The 17,443-nt window shown below is 31.8% G+C and overlaps 1 protein-coding gene across 2 annotated transcripts in view; it reads right to left on the reverse strand.

The window, feature by feature from the left end:
• Positions 1 to 272: 272 nt before the first annotated feature.
• The window catches only part of Ptr (patched domain-containing protein), a 437,818-nt gene continuing 420,647 nt past the window's right edge, over positions 273 to 17,443 (reverse strand). For both annotated transcript variants that reach the window (XM_081740393.1, XM_081740392.1), the window contains 3 exons: positions 14,330 to 14,542; positions 7,838 to 8,047; positions 273 to 3,051 (listed from right to left, as the gene is read on the reverse strand). In XM_081740393.1, coding sequence (XP_081596519.1) covers positions 1,906 to 3,051; positions 7,838 to 8,047; positions 14,330 to 14,542 — 1,569 coding nt within the window. In that variant the 3' untranslated portion in view covers positions 273 to 1,905. The remainder of the gene's footprint in view (positions 3,052 to 7,837; positions 8,048 to 14,329; positions 14,543 to 17,443) is intronic.

Consider the following 17,443-nt stretch of genomic DNA (forward strand, 5'->3'; position numbering starts at 1 on the left):
TTGCTCCTATAGTAGTGGAACTATGGACCTTTAAAGTTCATTTTTTTCACGTTTTCGGCACCCTACATGTATAGCTACGAAACTATGCACTTCCGACCACAGATCCGTATGAACTTTTTTCTTATTTTGATGTCAGAAATCTATTCCCTAAATATTGTGACAAATTTTTGTAACTCCCTGTTTATATATATATATATATATACTACAAAAACAATTTATTTATTTAGTATAATTCTAAATTGATCAGATAATAAAACAAACAAAACAATATATATTTATTACGCATGTATTTATTACTTTATCTGATTCATAACAGGATATCAATAAAATTGAGTCAAGAATACCTTAGAATAGACCACAAATTTTATAAACAAGATAATTTTTTGATCATTGAAAGATTTAAAACAGACGTAAAAAATCATAAAGAAACTACAGATTATTTGAAACACGAAATAGTTTCCTCTGTTTTATTCCTTCTCATAGCTATATGTAGCTAACACATTTCATTTGAAGGTATTTTATTTTTATTTTATTTTAAGAAGAAAAGATATAGCAACTCTACAGAATTATTTCACTTCTACAGAAGTTCAAAATACTCTGCGATTGTTATTCTTATCTTTACAATTTATCTACATTTTAAAAAAATCTCTATTCAATGCCCCCAAATAAAAATGTCAGTACGCATTTTTAAGAAGACTATTTTGTGATGCTGACAATTTTTTTTATATATTTATGGATATATATATTATTTTTAAAAATCACTTTTTTCAATTATTCAGTATATTTTTCTTGTCAGCTGGCGATACAAAAAAAATCACATACAAAGGAACTGCTCTTTCAAATCTTGAGCAAGATATACAATATATATATTTACATATAGACGCAATACAATACTTTTCCATTCCAATTTGGGAATGATTTATAAACCATGGTAACACCCTAAAATGACTTATTTTTTAAAAAATATTTTACAACACCTCATATTAAAAGATGTACAAATATATAAATATACTTTTAACATAATATACATTTCGTTTTGTTGCATCCAAACACCCCAACTCCCAGCATAAAGTTACAAACGGCTTGTTTCTCCTTAAATCAAGTTTACTTTCAGTGGCAGAAATAGTAGTCCTTTGATAAAAAAAAATTTGGGTTTGAAATGAGAGTAATGTTAATAAATACATATATATATATATATATAAAATGTTTAGGATGCAACATTGTAAAACCCTTCATACACACACACAGTGACAATCACCAGAACATAAGATATTGAGAAATGTATGTTTTTGTTGTTTTGTTTTTTCAGAAAAAGGAAAACAACGAAGTCGTAGTCACTTTGCAAAGGGTAGAATTATGTTACAAAAGAACACTCTTTAAGATGTAGAAAAATATGTATATATATAAATTTCTACAAGTATATGTACACACAAGAGACAATCACAGGTAATGCAGCCTTGAGTATGTCAACAACCTTAAAAGGTATTTCTTATATAATAGCGGTCATGTATGATTTTTTTCATTGTTTTTCAAATGCATTTGTGTTATAAAAAATCCAATTGCATTCTTCTTTAGTCCGCTTTGTCTTCATTTCAATAATTGAACGATAAACACCAAACCACAAGTCACAACCGTTACGCGGAAAACATGTATCATTACATGTAAAAAAAAACTTTATACATGACATGGCACTCATGTCATTTTATTTATATATATTAAAAAAAGATCTTGTACACACAAAAAGTTGCATGACTTTCCTATGGTAACATAAACTCAATACACTTTTCTTCTTTTTTTTCCTTTATATATAATTATTTTTAACGCTATACGGAACGGAACTCACACGCATCATGTATGCCTGTACACATTCACTCTTGCCCACACATACGCAGAGCTGCACCTTGGTCAAGGAAACTTCATTTCTCCAATGTATCCTGAATTCCGATGGCCATGTGACTTTGATCGCCTGTGGTTCTCTGGTGGAGATGAATACCTGCGCATATTGTTGGGTGGTGCGGAGTGCGATGCGCTGTTATTACTTCCTTCTCGAGTGGTCTCTCGTTCACGAGAGCGTGACCATCGATATTCACCACCACCTTTGTGTTTGTCCCTATGCTCCTCGTCACTCACATATCCTGAGTTATTGTAGACCTCCATGATGTGAGGGGGTTGGAAAGATCTCGGCTTTTTACGCCACGCATTGTCTTCGTTGCTGCCCTTTTGGCGCTGTGAACGATTAGAACTAGACTCGCTAGATTCCTCTCCAGATGTTCCAATACCGAGATCTTTCTCCAGGGAGTTACGGTCACCGGAACCATCATATTTGGAACCATAGTTTAACATATGAGCTGGAAGGCTTGGTGGAGGAACCACAGCAGAAGATATGTAATGACCTGGCTTTAAGGATGGTACATGAATCACTTGTAGATTTGGTAATATAGGAGGAGGTGACTTAACATCTCCATTACTCCGAATATTGTTCATAGCCTGAAGAGAAGGATGTGGAATGCAATATGGATGCGGATAAGGCTTCTCTGTGGGTTTTTCCTCCTCTTTACTTGAACAAGAACCAGGACCAAATAAGGATAGAAGAACTGGTAGCAGAAACAGACCATGCATCGCACCAAAGAAGATGACTAAGAATACAGTCTTAAAGAATGTTAAGAAGATATAACTCCTAGCAAAGGACAAGGCAGCAACACCTACAATAGTAGACAGAGCTCCTTGTAAAATTGGAAGCCCTAACCCATAGAGACATTCTTTGATACGTTCCTCAGGATTCTTTACTTTTGCAGACATGTAAGCATAACAAATATGAGCAGAGAAATCTACCGAGAAGCCTATGCACATGATTAAGTTAATCATTGAAATGGAATCCAAGTTGACGTTCCAAAGAGCCATGTAACCAGCCACTCCAGCTTCAATAGAGATGATTGAGAAAGCTATCCAGAAACAGCAGAGAATATTGGGTATAAAGATTAGGGCAATGACCATCATTACACCGGCTGCAATTATCATACATTGGATAGATGTTGGGCGTACCAGTTGGAACTGAAAATAAAAAGAAAGTAGTGAAATATATATAATAAGTCATCCTATTTTTATCAAGCTACAATATAAATATTTCTTATTGATTGAATAGATGGTTCAATGTCTCAGATGACTAAGCGCCATTCACGAAGTTTCGCGAGGTTGAAGGGTGAAATATGCGAAAACTTTTTTTTTTTTTTTTTCAACGCCACACATAAGATGTTTGTTCATTAGGACAATAATCCCAAAAAATGAGCGTAGTCACCTTTGACACTGAATCATACATATATTACAAGTTTATTAATGAAGGCTTGGCAATACCAAACTGCTTTTATCATAGTTGTAAGATCACCTCTTGGTTGATACCAAGACCTTCCCAAAGTTATATTGTAAGTTAGAGCGCACTCCACTCTTTAAAATTCTCAAGATTATACTAATTAAATCGCATTCAAAATTTCTAATGAATATGTGTGTGCTTTGCGCATTTCATCTCTCTCGGCACATTGTTATGACCAGGGGCGCATTAAAGCTTTTGGGGCCCTGGAGGAGCCGACTATTTCAAGGGGGTTCTATGTTACGAATAATTCCAGCGCATAAGTTTTCTTTGTTGCCTTCCACAGCCTCATAGGCTTATCGAAACACCGAAAACTATGCTGTAATATTTTAACCTGCTCCAAGTTTACAATAATTAGTTTAATTACATTCATTGTTAACAGTTAAATGCTCATATACTGCAGTGTAACACACAAATGTCAAATACAAGCCAAATGGTCAACAGTCCCTGTAAAATACTAATAGAATAAAGGAGATTTGGAAAACCTCCAAGATTTGCTCTAAGTAATGACAGATATTTCAAAGGAATTGTCACCACAAGCTAATAATTTGGTTTGTAATAGAGGCCCAAAATAGCTCACTCCCTCACAAAGTAAGTATCGTGAAGACGCTGGTGGAAGAAGACTTAACTCTAGCGATACCGCGAGCGGAAAAAAAAAAAGCATGGATCTGACATTTATTGCTATATTTTAATACTATAGAGAGGGATTTGTGGAGGCCCCCCTAAGCCTGAGCTCCATTGGCTCCGCCCTTAATCTCATCCTGGTTATGGCATACTGCATACAACGATTGTTATGATATACCGCATAACATACTGCATGAAACAATATAGGTTTTGCTGTGTTACAAGCAACAACAAAGAGAAATCAAGTTAGATTTATAACAGACCATTGTCACGAGCAGGTCAGTTATGAGTAGCAATATATTTAAGCGATCAATCACCCCGCCAGCGATTTTTTTAAATGAATATGTTGCTGGTTGATATTACTGATTTCATTCTAGTTTGTTTCCTGTTCTTTTTCATCCTTGGTCATATTTTGTCTACTTTTCTGGCTTTCAATTCTTTACTTCTTCATCGCTTGTATCTGATATCTATGAAGTTTATTTGATTCTGTAGACATCTACTTCTATCTCTTTATTGAAACTTGAATTGCATATTACGTCAATTACGTAGTTTTTGATAAAAACAGAGTTGTGGATAATTCATGACAAACAAAGACATATCTAATAGGCAATAAACTACCTTCAGAAAAAAAATAATTTATGATTGTATTCCTTTGGTTATTTGCAAGGATGTTATAAAATACAGAGCCTGCCCATGTGTATCTTCATCGTATTAACTCAATGAAGAAAAAAAAACCGAGCATCGGCGCGTCTGATTGGCTACTCTCGTTTCCGTCATCGTGTGATGGGCTACTTTCGTTTCCGCCATGAATGTTGGCTCAAAACATTGCGATCTTATTGAGCGGAGTGGGCAGAGTGGGGATGGGTGTGACGTATGGCTTCAAGATTTTGTTATATAGGCATATCCTCTATTTTATAACATCTTTGATTATTAGTGATCTATTTAACATATAAATTCATTACGAGTATTAGAAAGTATGTAAAATAACTAGAAACCTAGAATAAGCATTATTAATAAAGTTGATGAAAAGTTATTATGGATCTTCTATTTCTATGATAACATGATTTTGTGAATTGCAAACTTGCAAGCGAAGTGGTTGCAATTCTTAAAAGACAAAAGAATACATATATAATGAATTCATCCGCAAATATGAACATGAACTCAAAAGAAGATCTGTATTATCCATTTTGTAAGATCGGTTTTTAAAAAGAAGAAGAAGAAAGATAACAATCATACATTTAAAAAGAACTGAATCACGAATGTATGTGATTCCAAGATTCAGATACTAAAATCAAGTACAGATACTATTAGATGCTAAACATAATATGCACAAACCTTAGAGAAGATTCTCGTGAAAGTTCACAAAATATCATTAATATGAACATGCTTAGAATTCCTCAACGTTAATGTGAGGCAATTTATTGACTGACAAAGATGGTTTATTTATTTATTTTCCTCTTGAACTCACAACTGATACGAGTATATAGTAGCTATGAATATGATTGTAGTGTTAAGGCTGTATTGCATTACGCATCTATGTACAATTGAATGTAACGTAAATGTCCAGAATACTTACCAGAAAAATGAGTACCTAATAATTTTGATTTTGGACTTAATTCCAGTGAAAATTATGATTCTACTACATACAGATAAGTAAAATTTTTCAGGAATTTTTCAAAATGTGAATAAAGTCTTAAAGAACATTAAGCATATCATATTTATCTAAATATTCATTATTATTGCTATGAAATACTCTATTATTAAAATTCTTTCAATTTTTTACAAAAACGAAAGCTAAAGTTTGATCCAAAAAGGTTCAGCAGGGTCACTTCACGTTATTGTACGATTTTCCTTGTTTAATACAGTATTATTATTTATTTTTGTTTTTTTTACTTCCTTCAGACCTTACATTACATATTAGTTCGAAACAAATATATGTGAAACTTGTAACAGATACAAAATAAAACATCTCTTAAAAGCTGTCAAATTTTAAACAATAATAATATACTAAATATAAAGAGCTCAATAATTCAAGCAAGACTTCGCTAGACACAGTGTGGATACTAAAATAATAAACAGTCTTACTTAACTTTGTTTTCTGTGTATAAGTAAATGTAAGTTCTTCAGTTATTTCAGTTGAGTATTGAAGCCCTAATCAAGAACGTAGTTTGAGGTTCTATAAATATTTTGGAAAGAGAAGAAGACACTGAAGATTTTAAAGCTTCACAGTAAAAATATTTTTAGTTCACGTAAGCTCTGCACATAGAACTTGGTCGTTCAGTTTCGTCCACTAGTTTGCTTATTTTTATTAAGTAAATAGTTATTCCAAATCATATCCATACTTTATCTAAGTTTCCGTAGTCAGAGTTTGTTATTGGAATTTTACTATTAAATAAGATTAATTTGAAAACTTCTCTTTTTCATGGATTGAAATTTTGTGTTTTGCGTTATTGTGCAACAACGAGGATATTTTTGTTTTGCGTTCCTGTGCAACACTGAGGATACTTGTGTTTTGCGTCCTTGCAACACCGAGGATATTTGTGTTTGGCGTTCTTGTTCAACACAGAGGTTATTTGTATTTTGCTTCCTTGTGCAACACCGAGAATATTTGTGTTTTGCGTTCTTGTGCAACACCGAGAATATTTGTGTTTTGCGTTCTTGTGAAATACCGAGAACATTTGTGTTTTGCGTTCTTGTGTAATACCAAGAATATTTGTGTTTTGTGTTCTTGTGCAACATCGAGGATATTTGTATTTTGGGTTCTTGTGCAACACCAAGGATATTTGTGTTTTTTGTTCTTCTGCAACATCAAGGTTATAAAGTACGGGACATACTAGTAATGTGAGCTCCAAACCAAAACCTTACTTTATATCGACTCTAGTTAGCAGGTGAACAGAACATCACGCAGGATGAAGCCTCACAGTATAAGGTCTTTTCCCATCATACTATTTCGCTTCCAAGACAGCTGGAGTACAGGGCTATGCCACCGGCTTCTCTTTTTCTTGTTAGTTGTTTAAAAAATGTAAAATTTTGACTTGTGCAAAGTTGCATTTTATTCTCCTCAAATTTTTGAAAGACCTTATGTATGGACGTTTTGCCTCCATTTTCTACTTAATATGTTCACTGGTCCTACAAATGTTTTACTAGTTTTAATGCTATACTACTATACTAGTTTTAATGCTATAAAACAGGTTATCCATGAGAATACAGTATTAATTATAATTTTACTGCCAATATAAATCAGTAATACTAAAATAATATTCCCTTTTGACCTGAATATAGTATGATATTTTTAGTATAAAAGTAATTTCTTAAAATTCATACTCGTGTTGTAACTACAACCTAATACTTTAAAAAAATATTTCATACTACGTCCGGCTGTACTATCTGTATCACTTTCAAGTGACCATTCCGTCCTCTCACATTATTCGTCAAGGTTCAATGTATATGGGAAATAGTTAATAGTGATGTATCATGTTATGGTTCGAATTGATTGATAACTTAAATTTATTAGTAATGTAACTGACTACGTTTTTACGGGATATTCAAAATCAATCTTAGTATACCATGAGAGTACGACATTTGGAATATATAGTGACAACCGGCAAGGTGCAATAAAGACTTGGATTTAAATCTTAAACAGAATTTTAAATTGATAAGACTTCCATCATATAATATTTTCAAATGAATGTAATGTTTTACACTGAGTTCTCTTATTTCTCCATTAAAATCATTTAAAAACTTGGGTAACTTGCATTCGGGGTCGTACTACATTTATTTAGGCCAATATGTTCATATTACTTTTAACATTAGAACCTTACTTTTGGAGCAATTGCTTACTTAACTCACCTGATCAAAGAATACGAAGTAAGGATGAAACACGGTAACATTAAGTGAAGATTCGTCACAAATTTTTCTCAGATCTGTTACCATCTCCTTTTCGTGATTTCCGTCTGTTATGTTGACAGCTTGGATTAAGAAGCGGGAAGCTATGATTCTCGTTTTATTCTCATTGAACTTCACATCTAATGTAAAAGGATTAGGCGTGAAGAGATAAAGCTGGAAGAAAAAAGTGAAAGGTAAATAAATATATGCCCCTTAACGAACTACTTCTTGCTACATGCATTTCTTTAATGGAATTAACTGACACATTTTTAAAACTGTTTAAAAGGTGATAGTGTGGAAATATCTTGTTTATTACGTCTTGAAGAGTGACAAAATAGTTTTATACTATCACCTTTTAAGTGGCACTTACCCGTACAATACTTTCACTCTATAAGTGAATTTCTGGGGGAAACATTAGGAAACTCCAAATCAACATACAATGTCAGTGAACTAATATTAAACTTGAACAAAATGATACAGAATTCTTGTGTTATTTGTAAAAGATCAATATATACGAATTAATTATTCTATCAGGCCTTGTTTTCATATTGTCAAACTACACAAAACAACACACTAAGCAAGTCTATGTGATAAAAATGTATAAAAACACAATCATATAAAGTTTCAACACACTAGCTGTGTCTTCGTCAGACTTCATCAGAAAGAAGAAGTGGAAGTCTGTTTAAGACACAGCTAGTGTTAAAACTGTTATGTGATTGTGTTTTCATACATTTTTATCAATACCCTTGCTCAGTATGTTGTGTTTAATACGAATTAATACATTTTATTTTACACGTGTGTTACTTATCACCTGAGGACATAATTGTATTTCATTTAAAAAATATATCATCTTCCGTTTCCCATGTATGTTATCTTATATTTTTCCATTTCCCTAGCAAAAGTTTGTATATATGAATATATTCTATATCATCTTTTGTCAATGTCGTGAGTCGAATCACCTAGCTTCGACGTAAAATAATAATAATAATCCTCTATGCAATACAGGAAACTAATTTTTGTAATATTATATATGATAAATGGAGAATAAATGCATATTAAATGTCAATCATTATATTTTTGTCAATTTATTCGAAAGCTAGAAAAAGTACAAGTAAAAGGCAAGTACTCACAGTAAAAACAAACCACTCCTCTAGGAAGTACTTTTCGGAGAACATTATCTCCATCTTCAGCCTAGACACAATTTGAAAAGGATTTAAAACATAGGGAGAAATGTGGATGGGTAAAAATTGTTAAAAAGGATTTAAAATATGCGAAGCATAAATCTTGTTGTCGAACATAAACAGATGCTTCACATATTTCAAATCCTTTTTAACCATTTTTACCCATTCACATTTCTCCCCATGTTTTAAATTCTTTTCGAATTGTGTCTAGGCTGAAGATGGAGATAATGTTCTCCGAAAAGTACTTCCTGGAGGAGTGGTTTGTGTTTTGCTGTGAGTATTCGCCTTTTCCTTGCATTTTTTTTTTCTAAGTATTATTACCGCTCGCAATACAGTGAGAATCATTCGGAAGTTGTTGACAAAAAAGCATGTAAGTATGTATATTCATTTTCGTTTCTGATTATGCAATGTATACAAATCCATTGGTCCATCGAGCGCCAAACAAATATGCATATAAAATGAATGATAAATAATAAAAACATAACGTGTGTACATTTTTTAAAATATTGAGCTCAGCTGTAACAGCGTTTGCTTTGTATTTAGCATTCCGTTTTAGCACTGAAGCTATATGAGACGTGGTTCTACAGTTTGAATCGAAACTATATGAACTCGGGTTTCCTGAACCGAAGGCGCAAACTTTAGTAATTTAACCATGAAAAAGTTCAGACTATTTATCAGTTAGGCTTCAGAAAAATTGATATTTTCCACAGTTTTTGAAGAAACGTTCTTTTGAACTGTTCAATGTATAACAAGATAAAATCCTAACCATGGAACTCACTGAAACATAAATCACTGTTAAATTATTATTGAGTAAAGTCCCATTTTTTAATGAATGTCCCAGTATTCCGACAAAATACGATCACGACGCTAAATGTCCCGTTTATCATTTAAGGAGACAAATATATGCATACTTAAAAAAAAAATACACATATTTCCAGCTATGATGAAGGTAAAAGAGAAAAAGAATAATATTTCTGTAATGCTGGAAAAAAAAACAAACAAACAGACAGTTCATTCTTTTGTTATTGTTTACTTTAGGTAATATGGTCAAAATAAAAATTTTAGTATTAAAAGTCGAAGAGCTGAGAAGCAAGACTGTCCTGGGTATTAGTTGTTGAAGACCATTATGCCACTCGTCGTGAGCCTGACATACTAAAAATAATACAAAATTAACCATGTTTGTTTTGCTTGTTTTTCATAAGTGAAAGGAGATGATGAAATGCAACTTACCACTATCATAGATAATGTTATTCTATAACAGAAAATACAAATCTGAAGAATTTCCACTGTTGCCATCCATATAAGTTACAGTGTTGCCAGAAAAACATTTCCCCCATTAAGGCAGCGACTAGAGGAACGAACTCAACTGCATTTGATTACGTGTCATGTTCTTTTAGTATGCTGTGAACTGTTTTTTAAATAACTTTATTATTTAATTTTAATAATTGTGTTAATTTTAATAATTTAAAATTATTTTGTTTATTACGAACTAAATACAACTATTATTTAAAAAGTAGTTCACAAGACTCCAAGACAACATGATAAGTAATCAAATGCAGTTGAGTTCGTTCCTCTAGTCACTCCCTTAACTCAGATTTTTGGGGAAATGTTATTCTGTCTACACTGTAATTTCTATGGATTTCAACACTGAAAATTCTCCAAGTTAATATTTTCTGTTCTAGTATAACATTATCTATGATTGTGATAACTTGCACTTTATTATCTCCTTTCACTTACGAAAAACAAGCAAAAGAAAAATGGCAAATGTTTAGTATGTCAGGCTCTTAAGAAAGTGTGTTATTCTGCAAACCAGTAGATTCCTCTATCTCAATTTTTGTAAAATTAGTTTCCAGTTCTTTATTGAGTTGATTTTGAGTTTATCGTCCCGTTCAGCAGCGAGGCTATATGAGACGTGGACCTACTGATTAACGTGGAATCCGAACCACATGAGCTCCCGCCGGGAATCGAATCCAGTTCTTTATGTTTTTACCTTTATATGCTCTACGTTTTGTCAATTTCAGTAGTCTTAATAATAATAATAATAATAATAATAATAATAATAATAATAATAATAATAATAATAATAATAATAATAATAATAATAATAATAATAATAATGAGAGGAAGAAGAAGAAGAAAGACTACAACCAACTTTCAATATTAACATATTTTGAAACTGTAACGAAGTAGACAGTACAGATTAAAAAGTTTTATCGAAGAACTGAAACATATGGGACAAAATTACACTTAAACAAGTGGAAAAAATATATCAAATAGGAAATTGTAAATAATTTCAAACTAAATGTTTAAAAAATTAAAATAAAATAATTAAAATACATTTATATAGAAAAATACATTAAAAATTTGAAAACAGAAAAATTATTAACAAGAATTTTAGGAATGAAAAAAAAAAAAGAATGGATCAAAAGATTGCGATCTTGGCCAATAGTTAGTTTTTGGATCAGGAGCCACAAAATTTTTGAACGGACCCTAAATCGAGGTTTTGTATTTTCTACGGAATAAGCACATCATACTGAGTTAAGTGATAGTTTGGATTTGGCTACACTATAAGTAGTTTAAGGCCTACAAGAATATTTTTGATTGAAATACGGTATATTAGATCTTTTGATACAAAGAGTTGGAAGTTTATTAAAATATTATTAGAGAAATTTAAAAATATGAAGATCAGTGTTATATGTTAATCGCACTGTAAAGACTAGAAAAATAAATATATATAAATATTTACATTACAGATATATTGCAGTCGTTTCTATTGTTTGTTCACTTATTCCCTCTTTTTGTGCCTTGAGAATAATATACTTTCATTGATTTACTATTGACAGCATACTATTCCGAGAGCACTTAAATGCTGATAACATGGGAAAGAAAATGCAATAAAACACAGAACTTCATTATGAACGTTGACCGTATTTCTTTCTTGTGTCTAGCATCAATTTCCGAAGTAAAATACAAAAAACGTCGTAGGAAAGCGAAAGTGATTTTATAGTTCTGTGTGGTTCAAGGCTTTGCTATTATATCTGCAATGAAACTGTTACATCATTCAGTAAGTTGCATCATCAAATGCAGTTTAGATGCAACAGAAGGAATATTAGCACAAAGGTTTATTGACCTCTAATATTTGTGGTTAAGTACTCACATTGAAGAGGTTTAAGAACACAAAATATATGATTAAAAATAAGAAAAAAAAGTGCAAGAATTTCCGCGTAGACAATCAGTGTTAGGATATACATGAAGATTACACAATGATTTTTTTTTTTTTTTTTTTTTTTTTTTTTTTTACCGTTTATGGAAAACGAGAAGTATTAAAACGCTACCTATGTGCAGTAGTAATTCTTGGTTTTGCCCCTACTAATAGAGTCCCGTATTACAACAAACATTTTAATATGTATTGCTGTCTCAATTAGGTTAAACTTACTTTATTTAACACCAAAACTTTCTACGATAATTAGTCCAAGAAATTAAACTGAAATTAAACTATTTCTTTATTCTGTTGCAGCACTGAATTTATTTAATACTTATCATTCATTAGCTGTAATTCCAAAAATACATCCTTCTCATTTAGTATATTTTAACAGCCCAAATGTAGAAGCATGGCCACAATATTAAACAGCATTAGTGTACAGGTCTGTCTGTCAACAAAAAGGGTATCTTACGTATCGGATCATTGTGCTACATATTATCGTTGTGGTATTGAAGTCATAAATTATAAGGACAATTGGGTTAAATATATTAACAGATGCAAATTACACAGTTAAAAACTTACCTTTCAGCGTCCTAAAAATTTATAAAAATTACAAGCGGCTTTGTACAATCATTGACGATTATTTTATTGTAATTAGAAAATTAAAGTTGCTTAATTCGTTACGTAGTGTAATAATCTCCAACAAAGAGATCTATTCAGTTTGTATATTTTTCATCATTTCTTAGTTGGAGTTAACTAAGGTATGTAACGGATTAGGCAACTTGAGTTTTTGAATCACACCAAAGAAGTCAACAGTGATTCGATGAAACCGTTTGTGGCTTTCTATTAATTTCTAGGACGCTTATATATACAGACCGAATATTAGACAAAATGCCCAGTCTTTAATATTAAAGATATGCGGGTTTTTAAAGTATATTCCGCCCATTCCTGTCTAAATAATTGCTTTAGTGCCTAATGTTGCCTATTTTATGCATTTTCTTCAAAATAAGATTATATTGGGGAAAATATATAATTTAGTATTTCAAGAAAGGATTCTACTTCTTCCGATAAATATTAAGTGTTGTTTGTAGTGATACGATGTCGTAAAACTTTGAACTGGTGTGTGTATTGATATGTGAATAAAATTTGGACTGTTATGGGTACTGACAAAAGTGCTGTAGAGAATGTATTTACCAAATATACATGAAATACATGTCAAGCTTCGTTTTTATATATATAGTAAAAGAAGATATTAATAAACAAGTATGTTTTTATATTCTTTGAACATTATCTATGACTTCAATTTATTTTTAATTGTATTGAGTATTTATCTTCATTATTTCGAGTTAGATTTTAGTGCATGCGCAGAAGAAAAAGACATTTAATTTGACATTCTCCCCTCCCCCCCAACCATAGTACCATGTTATATGCAACCACTTTTCATTATTGTTTGTAGCAAATACAGGAACAAGAATTATGCTTGTGAAAAGGCATCTTGTCTTATATGGAACCGTCCACAAAACACCTGTAATTTACGTTAAAAAACTGACTCAAATAATTGGCCAAATTTGCCCCTCCCCTACTCTTCCCATATAAGCAACAAGTACTTTCGCAGTGTATTAGCGTGTAATGGACTACTTTGATGCTTCACATACCAATTTTTATAACTACTCCCAAGGGAGTGGGAATGTCCCTAAAAGAACCTGATGAAAAAAAAAAAAAAGAACTTTACCCTCCCCATCTTCGCCGTGGTACCCTCCAGATACATACATAAATTCAATGTGGGCGGCAAGCTTCATCTTTCAGAAACATATTGATACTAAATTTATCTTCCTAGCCTAATTAAGGACTGAGCTAGTATCTACTTGTATATATTTCGGTTTTGTTTGACTGAGCTCAATATTTGCTTTACCTATTTCAAGTAGGGCTAATAGTAACAAGGCACATTCATTTTCTCCAATTTCTGTAATTTACCATAAATATTTCAGGAAAACTATAAACAATTGATTTCACAAAGCATGTCAACCATTAAGATACTATAAGCTGACTGTAGATTACTACTCAATAACTCACCTCTTTTAGAGCTTGAATAAAATCGTCTTCTGTATCGATGCTTATATTGAGATAGTCTTGGTTTCGTTTCACGTATCCAACAAATGAACGGAGCCATGATTCGGTATAAAGAGGAGATGATATGTATGACGTGTTCTCAAACGTTTGTGTGAGTTCTTCTATTTGAGCTTGTACCGCAGGATCTGAATAGTTCATCTCTCCTGTAATTATCACCTGTAAAATGTATTTAAAAAAGCTAGTATAAGTAATCATCATTTAAGAAAAGGTTGAGCTTAAATTATTAACTCAAAATTAACGGCAAGGGAAACTAGTTTTCCCTCATACACTAAAGCCACGATTATCCGCGGAATTGTGTGGCTAGGGAATCACAGATAGTGAAAATCGCGGATAACCTTTAAAAAAAAATGCAAACACGAAAAAATATTTCAGCATAAAAACTTTGTTTTATTGTACAATAAACAATAAAACTTTTAACATATGTACAGTACAGCAAATCACTCTTCCCAATTCCCGTTTTCCATACCTTACAACAATCGGCTTTAGCTTATCAGAGTAGAGTTGCACTTCGAAACGTGCACTATGGAAATACTGATTTTTACAATGTAATTTATTTTTATGTTTTAGAACATTTAATATTTATTTGCATGCGAAGTGTCAGTCCGCAGCTACTACTTATGAAAAATAATTAAGAGCGACTGCAGAAGGGTTAAAAAAAATTCACAGCACTCACGGATTATCTGCTTTCGGATAATCGGGAATTTACTTTATTTAGCCCTGTTCGTTTTATTACACATTCAGTTTGTTGAAAGTGTAGTGCAGCAAACTAAGATGTAATAATTGTCTGTGGACACCACATTCATCTCTTCCTAAAATCATATTATAGAAACTAGAGAAAACTAATGTTTATTTTCTAGGTAGTTAAAATCTTACAAAATATTTTCAGTAAACTAATTATTATAGTAAACTAATTAGCAAAAACTTTGGTTTAAGTGCATTAAGGTAAAAAATCAACTAAGGAATGAATTTCCACTATAAGTACCATACAGACAACGTACAGTTTATCAATAAAACTTTTTCGCACTCACTGGGGAAACCCAGAGACACTCAACTGGTGTTACACAAGAGGAACGGTTGTGTAAGGTTACTATCCTAAAGAATCATAAAAGGAAAACCAGAAGTTTTTTTTAAAAAAAAGAACAAAAAATAACTCTAAAACTCCTTAACGTGAGATTAACTCATTGTAAATAGAACAAAAATGGATCGTCTTCACTCTTTTTTGTGAAGTGAAGGGTCTTAATATTTCTTTACGATCTATGACAGTAGGGGCTACAAGACTCTTATTTAGTTCAATTTTCAAATTATTGTAAGGGAAAAATAGTACTCTACAGTTAAACATTTATTTTTAAGTCGTAAAATATTGACGTCATACTTTTCATGTAAAGTTTCGGCAAAAAAAAAAAAAAAATGTTTAGTAGGAATCAATCTCAAGAATGTACACAATGTAAAATAAGAGAAGAAAAATCCACACAATGAAGAATCATAGAATGAGAGAAGTCCTTTGCACAGCCCTTCTTCATACTCAGATCCTATAAGATGCTGGAATCAGGAATTTATGATTATGTTGATACTATGTTTACACTCAAAGTAAGAAGAATAACATGAACATAAAGTTTGATTGAAACATCACTTAAAGCCTAGTTTGTAGTATAAGGTCTGTAGTAGTGGTTGGGTGATGTGACTTATCCATTCAAAAATACAATTGCAAAATAGAACAATATCGCAACATTTAGATAATAGCCTACTTCCATTGTCGAATTTACACACGAACCTTTTACAGTTATATGAAAATTAAATGCGTTCACCCTTCTATAACCTTCCACTAAATTTTCCTCTTCGAATGTAGGTTTAATTCTTCCGAAATACCAAGAAAAGAATTTAGCAAAGCCAAAGGTGTGATGAGTTCGTTCAATTTTCTATATAATTTTGGGTTTAAACGATGTGTTTAATTTACTTTTTTTGGTTTCTTCAAAAGAAGAGGTAACATGGACTTTTTATGTATAATCAACACTGTCCACTTGCTACTGGGCCGCGGTGGCTCAGTGGTAGAACGTTCACCTATGGTGCATAGGGTCCTTGGTTCGATCCTAGCTCGCGCCAAGTGAGCTTTGTGGTAGAAAAACACCCTGTGCGTGGGTTTTCTCGGGGTTCTCCCCCGTTTCCTTCCACTTTCTTCATTCCACCGTTTCACTCATTTCTCATCATCACAGTCCTCTTTAGCCTAACCAGCATAACCGTGGGACGTAAAACTTTAAAGATTTCCTTTCATTTCATTTTACACTTGTTACTGTAATAAACTATACAGCTTATGTTTTGCTTTATATAGGCTGAAAAGCACTGTCTCTTAACATACTGTGCTTTTATTGTATTATAGCAAAATATATTCACTTCTCATTTTTTGGGATTATTTTCCGGAGAAGCATCGCATCTTACTTTACCTATCATTTGCATAAAAAAAGACACAATAATTATTTTTAACTTGAAATTAAGATCATGTAAAGAAATATTTAAATTCCATAAAAACTAAAGCTTCTAACATTATCTTCACTAAGAGTGATTGGCATTCCTTTATCGTTAAATTTAATATTCATTCACATGATATAAGACAAGCTACGGACATGTATGTTACGAAACAAAGTTATACCTGAACAAAAGGTAGTATGTATTTCATATATACAAGGTTGTGTAATTACTTACCACAACATATAAAGAATATCGAGAACACTAAAAAGTTCAAGAACGAGACATTGATATTTATTGTATATAAAGCTTATTAGAATGTTTCTGAATATCTAGAAAGTAATCATAAAGTGTTCATTAACTATTTTGATGTATTCTTTGCTGTTACTATTTTGCTATTAAGTATAATTTTTAATCTCTTTTCACAATATATTTATTTTTTGTTCTTTGTAATTAGACATACTATTGCTTCTCGTTGCTCTTCTGTAATCATTACGTACGAAAATTATGATAATAAATTTAAACTATAATACCCATTCTTTCTATTTTTTAAATTAATGGATACACAAGTGTAATTTCAGGCAACAATTTTTAAAA

This window comes from Thermobia domestica, chromosome 15, assembly GCF_964235325.1.
Source record: "Thermobia domestica chromosome 15, izTheDome1.hap1.1, whole genome shotgun sequence".
Lineage (NCBI taxonomy): Eukaryota > Metazoa > Arthropoda > Insecta > Zygentoma > Lepismatidae > Thermobia > Thermobia domestica.